Here is an 11879-nt window from a genome sequence, read left to right on the forward strand (position 1 = left end):
AAAGAAGAACACTACAACCACTTGACTTAGGCAAAATTCTCTAAAGTTTATTCCATTTCTGTATATAAATCTGTCTTTATTCCCATTGAACAGCAAATTTTGTTTGTTTATCACAATTATTAATCACCATTTGGAGATGGAGGGTGAAACCAGAAACAACCTTTCAAAGAGAAAAAAAATATCTTTGAACAATACCGTCTTGTTTCACAAGTTAACAACAAACTAATCTTTACAAATCTAGAGTAATAAATACTATTAGCAGGAGCAACGCTATAAAAAAATCTCATTGTAACGAACCCACACACACACACACACACACACACACACACACACACACACACACACACACACACACACACACACACACACACACACACACACACACACACACAAATACACATCAAGGAATGATGAGGATCTGCTATCTGCATACTGATGGATTAAAATGTTAGAGCACCTTCTCACATGTTACTGCATGTAAAACACCTGGACATAAACATAAAAACTGCTTCATTACACAATTAACCGAAATCTCAGATTGCACAGTGGATGACACACATGTTTCTTTACAGGGAAATGTATTTAACCAATCTTGTCACAGCAATTCATGGAGACATACGTGCCAGGGAGCATTTAGATTCAACGTAAAGGGACTAAAAATTATATTTTAAAGAGTTGGAGCATCAACATTAGCCCATTTACAGCACTGCAATTCTCCGTTTGCTGAGCAATCCTCACTTGTCAAGGATCAACACTCATGAACTCATGAATAATTCAGAAACAAACTAAAATGGGCGAGCACACAGAAACACATGAAACATGTTGTGCTCCAGCTCTGACTGGTCAGCTGGGGATAAAAGAGAGGCGTATGTTCATTGGCTGGCTCTCAGTCAATGGAGAAAGCTGATTGGTCAGCTGGGGGTGACTGAGAGGACAGCGGTGACAGTTGCGTGACGCTGAGTTGTGCATTTACCCAGAATGCAATGGAAGCAGTGTTTACAGGTCCTTCAGCCTGTAGCGTGGTCTAAACAAACTGTTTATTTCTATGGTGCAGTGCCTGCAGCTACTACTGCCTGTCTCATTGGAAATTAACTCATAGCATCCTTGAGCAGAACTGACATAGGCTTTACATACAAACACGCACGCACAGACAACCCATGCCTTTTCTCCTTCACTGAGACTGAGCATGGAGCTGTGCTTTGCTCTACTAAAGAGAAACAGTGTCTCCCTCGGGCTCTGCTGTGAGAGCTGAGATTATTTTGGTCAGTAAACGTTACTGCCTTTCTGACAGTGGGTCACAATTTACATCCTTCCCAATGGAGAGTGGGAGTCATTGAGAGGAAAACAGCCTAGTGCTGCTCACAGTCTGGCCTTAGCAGGGCTCACAGTGCAAACATGTGGATGACATCAGTCTTTGGGTTATGGAAAGACAATAAAGTACAACTTTGATTGTGCTGCTCGGACTCTTTTTTTTTTTTTTAACACTTCATGGATGTCCAAATCCAGTCTTTAACAATTCACTGGTCCATCCATCACAGGAGAGAAACATGAGGAAAAGGTGACATTTCTTCACACAGCACAAAATCACTTTTCACAAATATTTTTACAAATATCATATCATATTTAGTCCGTATATGGTGCCGCATTTTCAGCGAAGCCAAACGAAGGGTCACTGAATTTGAGACGAGGAATCTCTGTCAGTCTTTCGTACGTGTCCTCTGGTTCAGTTAGGAGGCTGCACTCCATTCGGGGACGCCACATCTGATGTGTGTGTGTGTTTCTAGTGTGTGGTAGAGAGGAGGAGACAGGTTGGGCGTGAAGCGAGGATACTCTCTGAGAGGAGGGCTCAGCTGTCTGCTGTGAATGTTTTGGGAGCTCTGAGATGAAGGTCCAGAGCTCTGGCTCTGATAGGGGTTGGTGGTGATGTGTTCTCCAAGCGGCGGAGAACTCTGATGGGCTAAAGCGCTGAGTCGGGAGCCCTGAGGACTGGAGCTGTAGGGAGGATGAGGGGTGTAAGGTGGGTAGGTTTCCATTGGGGTCATGGCAGAGGGGAGCGGGCAGGTGTATGACCAGGATGTACAGTTGAGTTCATCCAGTCTGGGCTCGGCGCCGGCAAACATGCAAGCCTGACGCTGTCCCATGTCTGAGCTGAAGGGGGAGTCAGTGAGTTGGTTGTTGGATAGACCGGGTGGATGAGGAGGATAGGAGGAGGGGCGATAGTAAGACTCGCCCTCACTCGGAGAGCTACCGGTGAAGGGTTTCTTGTACGGGTGCTGCCGATTTCCTGAAGAGCAGTTCTCCACTAAAAAGATAAAAAGACGAGTTGAAAATGAATTAATTTGTTCTTGATGGTAAAACAGATATCAGTACTGCAATAGTGTAATTAAAACAATAGCCAGCCCAATTAACTACAACGTGTACAGGCTATACTTATCATCAATGCAGACCATTCTGTCAAGTAGCACAGTCCAGATTTAAAAGGCCTTTTTCAGACATTAAAAAAAAAAGAAAAATCAAGCCTGAAGCACACATTACTTGTCTCCCATGCTTAATTAAGTGATGTTTCTCAGCTTGAGTTAAATTGCAGCCGTACAAAATATTTTGAGCTTCTTTGCATTTTTTTCTCTCAGTCATTGTTAATGACTTTCTTTTAGCTTTTGATTAATATGTCTGAATGAACCCATGCAAGTGTATGTGTGTGTGTGTGTGTGTGTGTGTGTGTGTGTGTGTGTGTGTGTGTGTGTGTGTGTGTGTGTGTGTGTGTGTATGATATTCATTCAGTCAGCTGCTGCCTCAAGTGAATCTGATGCTAATTAAACAGTTTGCAAACACAGACTAAATGCCGGTCACAGCACATGTGAATGTAAACCTGGCCTTTAGGTTGATTTGCTTTTGACCAGGCAGCCATTGGTTTCTATTAATTTCAGTAGGCTTTACAAATACCACCTGAAAATACCTAAAATGTGAGGTCCTTTGCAGTAAAAAAAAATATTTTTGTTAGTTCCATGTTATATACAGATCATCATTAACTTGCATCACTAACTTGATATGTTTTAAATCTCTTAAATGCAATGATTTTTGGGAACCATCTCTGAGTTTTCTAAATTGTCCCGGCAGCAATTGCATTACCAAGAATATGCTGTCACTGATAAATAAATAAAGATAACCAAATAACTCTGTTAAACTTCAAGTCTCTAGTCTATCTTTGTACTGGCTGCCGAAAAGTAAGGAAATCAATCTTAAAACATGTGTACACTTTAATCAGTTGTATAACAATATTAAACTTTAGACTGGCAGCAATGCCAGTAATGTATATTTGTACACATTTGGAAAAAACATGTAAAAACATGAAATTATTATAACATTTACACAAGATTTTTTGGGAATAGCTTATTAATACTCTTGGACAGAGCCACAAGTTAGAGACATTGTAGGATTGTGATATCGGTGATATATATTTAAAGTAAGAAAAATGCACAGTTATTGCCACTATTACAATTTTCTCTACAATAATTAAATGAAAATAAATAGGTAATGTCTGCACCCTGGGCATTGCTTTGTGTTTTTACAGCTTGAGATGTGTCTTCACACATATATACTAACTGTAGGCGGAGACACACAGCTTCCTCCTACCTTTCCTCTTGGTGCAGTGGTAGACCTGTGGCTGTTGGCCGGGCTGCAGCTGAGGATGAGGAAGGGTGTAGTGTGCAGGAGGAGCCCTCAGCAGCTCCTGTGGACTGCCGTTGCTCAAGCCGTTCTCGCAGCTGTAGGGAGATCCGACAGCTTCGGGAGATCCATGCAGACCCCGACCCTCCCCACTGAAGGGACTGCCCGTGGAACAGGCTCTCTGACGAACAGTACTGCGAGGGACCACAGGGTAGTCCTTACTGAAACCGAAAAAGAGAGGAGGTTGAAAATTACAGCAGAAGCTAGAATTTGCATCTGATGTTGTTATGGCCTCAGATGTGCTTCATAAAACGACTGACTCTGTACATGTATCTAATTCTACCTGGGGGTATTATTAGTGGTCTTGTTCCCCCCTTCTTTCAAGTCTACTTAGTCGTACGACATCCTTTCAGCTCAGATCTCGTTTTGTACACATTCCCCTCTTGGTGAACTCTGTGGTATGTAGGGGACAGCGGGCCACATCTCCATGACCCTTGCTGAGATAGTGACACACACTTATGCATGCACACACACACAGCCAGTCCTGTTGTGAGATAATACGCTGCTCTAAAAATAAACATCCATCCGTGTGTCACTTCAGATAGACTCTCTTCTGCCCTGCTCTCCTCTGCTCTGCTCCCCACCAACCACAGCAGCACAGTAACACAGGGGTGCTGCATTCAATGCCAACCTCTCGTCCTCCGCCCTCTGCAACGACGTCTCCCATTGGCTTATTAAAATCTCTAAACTGCCTGCCACAACAGCGCTTGAATGGAGATTAGTCCAAACAGACACCATGGAGGGCCATCAGCTGATCAGCAGTGACAGTCGAAGAAACCAGCAGCAACGTGATATCATCATCTATCTATTTATCAATGCAGGAACCGACTCTTGGTGTGTCATGTCTGCGCTGCACGCTCTGGTCGAGATTTCCGGCTAAAATCAACCTTCAGGTGACAATGGCTCACACACACGCACGCACACGCGCACGCACGCACGCACACACACACGCGCGCGCACACAAGCACGCACACACGCGCACACACACGCACACACACGCACACACACGTGCGCGCACACACACGCACACACGCACACACACACACACACACACACACACACGTGTTTTAGACCATATGTACCACATCATAACAACACAGTCGCCAGGTTTAAGGATTTTGTTTCCTTTGAATGCTAATATGCGCAAATACACACACACACACACACACACACACACACACACACACACACACACACACACACAGAACAAAGCTGTACTCACCTTTGTAGCTTGGCCATGCGGTGCAGCTCATTGTCATCGCTGCCTCTGAAGCCCTTCGCAAAAGGATTATTCTCTATCTTCAGCTGTGTAATCTGAGCACCAAACATAGGAAATCTTTAGCTCAGACACTAGCATTACACCACATGCACAGGCCCAAACAAACACACTTTCCTGCAAGTACAGACAGACACACCAGGGCACATCCAGTTTTTTAACTATTCTTTTCATCGACTTAGTACTACGAGTGAGAGGCACTACAGATGTTAAAAGCAGCTCTGCACGGCCAACATTCCTCAGCAGCTGACGTTTCTAGGAGCGGACAGTGTCCTCGCCAGCTGACAGAGAATAAACTGTTTACCCAAACAGTCGCCAGGTTTAAGGATTTCAGGCCAAAGCTTTTAGAGGTCCAAAGCTGCGAGCTTTGATGTTTAAGTCTTCAAACTTTTCTCAGTGATGTCATGGAGGAAAACCACCATCACACATCAGGCAAGTGGCCATGAGATCTGACACCAGGTCGGGTCTAAATAAACTTTGAAGTGCCGAAAATACTGATACCGGCACCAAACTACTGGCTAAATAGTTCTAATTTTATACATGAATGTTAGATTTAGCAGTGTAATACCATTAGTATTTGTTATCACTTGTATGACAGCAATAATGTGTATTTACACAATAACCAAATTTCATCACACAAATGTAATTTGTAAAATTATGTAAAAGTGAGAATATTTTTTAGAATACTTAAAACGCCAACAACTTAAATTTCAATTAAATTACTAACTTCTGCTACTGCCACTAATTATTGTTATTATTAAAAATAATATAAATGAGAACAAATGAAAATATGAATTTCACATTAGAATTATGCATTTAAATACATGATGACATGTTTATAAAATAGCAGTTCCAACTTAAGTCATCATCATTACATTTTTACAAACTACTAACAACTGGCATGTATAAATGGCACAACTTTTTAAAGAACTAAAAAATGTCACTACTATTCTAAATTAATTAATGCACATAAATACTTGTTGTAGATATATTGTATGAGCCTTGTATGCGTTTGTTTGCTTTTTTACACTTTTTATTACACAATAAATAAAAGAATACCGTACTGAAGCTGTAGATACAAGTGTGCAGAATTTAGGCTTCTATTATTGAAAGGCCTTTGATTTGTGATTTTGGGCTATACAAAATAATGTAATTGAATTAAAGTGCTAACAAGCTATAGACGAAAATTATAGTGGAAATTTATCTATTTATGTTATTTAAGTTTTGTTATGAAATGTAATCCCATTGAAATCGTCTTGTGAAAACTTAACCAGCAGAGCGGCTTAAAGCTTCAGCAATCTGTCTTTCTAATAGACGTTGAGAAAACTGGATCAGCAAAGATCAAGGGAAAGAAACAGGTCATTATAGACCAACACTCACACACTCTCTCACACATGCTCACACACACACACATACAGACACACAGACACACACACAACTTATTTTTGGACATATTTACAAATACTGAGTTAGCCCACATAAACAAAGAAGATGCAAATTGAATTTTTGGATACAAAATAAGGACAGTAATACAAACAATGAAAAAGTGTGAGTGTGTGTGTGTGTGTGTGTGTGTGTGTGTGTGTGTGTGTGTGTGTGAGAACGTTTGTGAATATATTCTGTGTGTGAGAGACAGAACTTTTAATGTGGTCAGTAAGCAAAGGCAAATCTTCACTTATCCAAGTGGTCACAAATATGACAGCAGAATAGATCTGATTTACACACATAAGAATTTGAGAACAATTTCCATAATTGTTAGGATAATTATGAGGTAGCCTTTAGCTTCAGTCTGTAAAAAAAGCACCAAGTGATGTTGAAATGTCACTTTTTGTGGAGCGCCTATGCGAATGGTTACTGCCCCTCGTTCATTACAAACTGTGGGACCTTTGTTGCACTTCATATAGCCTCTCTCCCATATTCAGTCTGCCACCACACTCCTCATCTGACCAATAAAGCCAAAAGGATCATCTAAAAAAAGGCTCTTTTTGTATTGTATTGTATTTTTTTAAACCGGCAATCACTTTTGTACTTCCTACATCGTAACAGTGTTGTTGGCGCACTGTGTCTTGTGTAAAGCGTACCTTGTGGTTCTGGTAGGACGTCACACCGATGAAGGCAGTCTCAGAGAAGACGTGGGTGCAGAAAGCCGTGTTTTTGGAGCCAAAGCCGTTGTTCTCGTCAGCCTTGACAATGTGAAGGCGAGGCTGGTATTTGTGCATGGAGTTGAGTATTATCTGCACAGGGGGGAGAGATTGAGGAGGTGAGATTGACAGAGCTGTCATGTTTCCCACCAGCAGATGCTGGGACCTGACTGGAGCCAGGTGGAGGGTGAACCCAGTTTAGGTACCCAGATTTCTTGGATGACATTCATATTTGTTATTATGTTCGTCCCGAATGTAAGACTAGTATTTTTCTGATTCAGTTATAGCCAGGTAACTGACTTATGTTGAGGCTTTTTTTCTAAAAGTAATATATTCATGTCAATGTTACCAAAAACCATGCTGCCAGCAAAGTGATTAGTGAAGCAGTTCATTTAATTTATCACCATTTCCTTTTCAAAACTAAATAATAAGTGATTATAACAAGACCTAGACTCGACATGATCGGACTTATTGGAAATAAGGCCTAAATTCCAAAATACATTTGATGTAATCATGAGTCACCTGGCAGACGAGCTTAATTTATTTTCAGTGAAATATAGACTCATACTGATAAAAAAATATCCACTTGATCTACTTTAAGAAATTAATGCAACTTTTTGTATCATATTATTATAGATCAAGGAGGTCTTTACTTTCTTGTTTTAAGTAAAAGATACATTTGCAAGTAAAGTCAACTTCATTTTATTATGAAGATCAAGCCAAACTATAGTTCCACCATGATTTCAAGCCATGTTTTCATATTGCGTGAGAAGATAATGGTTTCAAAGTACCTATCAAACATTCTACTTCTATCACAATGTTTGTATCATTGTTACTATTCCACCACTTCTCCACTTCTCACTCTGTATGCAGATGCAGATTTTTTCCCTTATCTCCGATACTCAAACCGACCTTAAAGCAAACACTTGTTTTAGAAGGAGCCAGTGATTATGTGGTCCAATGCACACAACATTCATGGTGTTACTCATGGCTTACTTGCCATGACTCCTCCCATCTCGCTATTATATTGGAACAGAGTAGATATGACAAGATCATTGTTTGTCCTGAAGATTGGCTTGGATTACATACATATATCTTGTTAAGGAAACATTTCTGTTCTGTTTTGAACAAATGCAGATTAACTTCAAACTAGATACAAACTTTTTTTTAAATTGTTAACATCACATATTTAACTATGCTACATTTAGAGCCACTACTCTTCTCAGTGTTGTTGAAGGTTGTATAAAGTGTGTGCGCTTGGGGACCTACAACTTTTATTATTTATTAAAAAGGTATATCGTTGAATTTGACTTGCAATTACCAGGGAAGTGAATCTATAACAACTCAGTGCATTCGTAACTAACATGACACCGGCAACTCTACAAGTGCTTTTTGTTTTGTTTTAATGGTTCACGGTCCGATGTGTATGCGCATGCATGGGCGCAAGCACGTTTGTTTATCCAAGGGGGCACCGTTTAATCGCAGTGACGTGTCCGCCGGTGACATGCATTAGCTAATGGGCTTTAGAGTCGTTGAAATCATTACCTCTAACAAGCTTGAACAAAAGTTAGTTTTTGCCTGCGAATACACGCACCAAGACGCACGCGGGAAAAAAAGGATACTTGCTCTCGCGAAATAAAGTGTATGAACTGAGAGTTACTGCTGGGTAAGTGGAGCAATCAGAGCTGGACATGGCGGAAATGAGTCTCTCTGTGGATCTGTCGTGTATCTACTCTGCACGTGACGTCTGCTGATACATGTTCACGAGAGTGAGCTACGTGTGGTTATACCTGCCTACTGTATGTGTCATCATTCAAAAATCACTTAAGGTTGATTATTTAAAATGCATATTATGGCTATTTGCTAAGTTCAGGCCAATAGACCATGCATTTTCACTGGGAATGTTATGATTTGTGTTCTTCCGTGTCTTTTAAATAACGTGTTTATGACATAACCAAGCCTAAACATTACAGACCCACAACGAGCTAAAACAAATACAAATATATAACAGAGCAAGAAGATTTGTCTTGTTCTGAATAAATATGCATACATCACATTAGCTCAACACTCTTAAGAAGACGGGCTCACATGTCCAAAGGGGTCCAGGTGGTTGTTGGTGAGTTTGAGCTTCTGGAAAGAGACGAGCTGGCGGCTCCAGTGAGCTCCGGTGGCGGGAGAGTCCGGATGGACATAGAGCCTCCCGGGCATCGCGGGCTCGGCCTTTCCCGTTATCGACCTTTAGAGGAGAAAAGTGCAGCAGATGAGAAACGGGCAGACATTGACACACAGTGGGTCACAGTGGTGTTTCTGACCGCCATGACACAGCGCATGCGGAGGCCCGCGCAGCCGCCGTCTGCAGAAGGCCTATCTGGTGCTTTAATTAGACTAATACAAAATGCACCTTCTTGAGTTTTACACAAATATCCACATCTGGACCACAGCTTAGTCAAAATTAACTCGGTCCTTTTCTAAATGGCTGTATCCTCCTCGGTTATTTTGTGCCACAGAGATGTTGAGGCGCCGAGCGAGAAGCCTGAAACCGTGAACAACGTTGAATCCCCTCCAAACTCAAACAACAAGAACCAAAGACATCCAAGACCGGTGCAGTCATTCAGTTTGTCAAAGAAGTTTAGAAGCAGGCCCTACGAAAGTTTGAGAGATGGTTTTCATTCATTCATTTTGAATCCACGTGTCAAACGGGTGAGGGCGAATTTCTTAGCACGTTAAGGCCGACGTCTGACGTTGTACACGTCACAAACAAAAAATAGGGCTGAAAATAATTAGTGGGACATGTGATCTAATTATCAACTGAAGCTCAAGAATAAAGAGCTCGAAAAACGAGTTACCATCTATGTCACTGAATAAAAAGCGCTGCATGAAGGCTGGCCTATGTGTTTTGAGTCTCGACGCTCAATGACGTGACCTGCATGGCAACATTTAAATGAATTCACACACACAAAAAAGCCAAATGAAACTAAAGAAAAATAACATAATTTTTAAAACACATTTTAAGCCTGTTGTATTTGAGGTGAGCAATCGGCAAAAGAACAACTTGGTCTCCTAAAAAGTTCTAAAGGCCAGCAGCACAGAGTTATCTTCACAAACACATCTCGCTCTGAGCTGCAGGACTGTGTGTCGCACTACGTTTCTCTACTCCTGTTTCCTGTTACAAGAACGCAGTGCCTGATGCTCGGAAGAGGCAGAGCATCGACGGATCACAGATTCAGTGGTGTGTTCGGATATCCCCCCTCAGCCCAACAAGCAGCTGAATGAGAGACTTTAATCCGGTCTGCGTCGTCTGTCCGCCCGGTGAACCCGTCATAGTCTCTCTCTACTCTGATTTCACCGGCGGGCAATTACGGGGGGAAACACGGGAATTAGGTCACCATAGTCTGCAAAAAGGACCCGACCTTTAGAGGCAAAGGGTGGAGTGAATAGTAAACCCACAACAACACGCTTTACGCAGATATCGGTTTACAGAGGTTTCAGGCTGAGGTTTCTAATGTAAGATATATAGTGGCCCACATAACTAAAAAAGTAGGGAGGAGAATTTGAAGAAAAAAAATCCCCCAGAAGTAGGCTATTATTTTGTATTAATTCATTTAGACAAGTGGTCGTGCTGTCGTTTAATCACTATTCGCTGCGTAATGATGTTAAACATGTTATATATCATTAATAAACAAGAGGGTCGTGTGAAAACTGTAGGGATGGATGCATATTTGATAACTTGTAATCGCCTATGTACCACTCAGATGTTTGGGTGGTATTGGAAGTTTGAAGTTCGTACATGTTGCCACAAACTATACGAACCATTTGTTGTCTGCAAACTTGTAGCGGTGGTCGTCCGCGGGCACAACGTCCATCAGGAGTATATATTTGGTTTTCGGGTTGAGTCCTGTGACCTTCACCTTGTAACTGGGGAACATCCTCCTACAGGGAGAACATCGAGGAGGAACATGTTAGAATGTCCTTTCAGACAGACTTATGATAAAATACCTGAAGTTAGATAATAAACAGCCAGCCTCCTCGAAGACAAAATGTCCCCGGAGTAGCCCGCAGGCATACTGCTTATAACAATATATCTCGTGCATTACAACTTCAGTGTTTTAGTAAAGACATGGCTTTATAAAATTAAATATGATGAACCAAATATACCCGAAGTCAAACAGATACTTATTTCCTCCTCCTAACCTCTTACCTTCCAGCCTTGGTGATGATCATTTCAGTTCCCACTTCATCAAACTTTGTCCAAAGTTCCCTGTCGTGCAGGAAAACTTTGATTCCTTCCATTCCCTGCAGCAAAATAAAAACAGTGCTCACTACAGCGGAAGAGAAAGTCTTCTGGAAGTTAAATACAGGCCCAAAATGAAACAACATGTTTTTATTAATTGTTTTATTAAATGTAGTATTGACCAATATAAAGCATAACTTTAGTATTTTTATTTAAATAGGGATTTATGATATAAACCTAATTCGCGGTAAATAAACTCACGTCAATAACCGCAGAAAATTCTGGATTTATTATCTGAACTCATTGATTGATCAATATTAATAAAATCCATATTTACATTCTGGTCCGCAGTACAGGCCGGTACCTGCTGACTGGACGCTTTCTGCGGTGAAGCTGGTGAGTTCAAGGTGCAGCTGGGATTTTTCTGTTTGGTCTCTTTTGGGGAATCCATGGAATCAGAGTCCGGAGGCTCTGCAAGGCCGAACTGGTCCTCTCCGTTTGCCAT

At 41.4% G+C, this 11879-nt stretch overlaps 1 protein-coding gene across 1 annotated transcript; it reads right to left on the bottom strand.

Moving 5' to 3' along the window:
* Positions 1-1727: 1727 nt before the first annotated feature.
* tbx5b (T-box transcription factor 5b) lies at positions 1728-11879 on the bottom strand (the record flags this gene model as incomplete). The annotated part of the gene is made up of 8 exons (XM_079221651.1): positions 1728-2302; positions 3634-3887; positions 4949-5040; positions 7084-7236; positions 9232-9379; positions 10954-11073; positions 11342-11436; positions 11739-11879. The coding sequence occupies 8 exons, from the start codon at positions 11877-11879 to the stop codon at positions 1728-1730; spliced, it is 1578 nt and encodes a 525-aa protein (XP_079077777.1).

This window comes from Taurulus bubalis (genome assembly GCF_910589615.1).
Source record: "Taurulus bubalis genome assembly, chromosome: 8".
Classification (NCBI taxonomy): Eukaryota; Metazoa; Chordata; class Actinopteri; order Perciformes; family Cottidae; genus Taurulus; species Taurulus bubalis.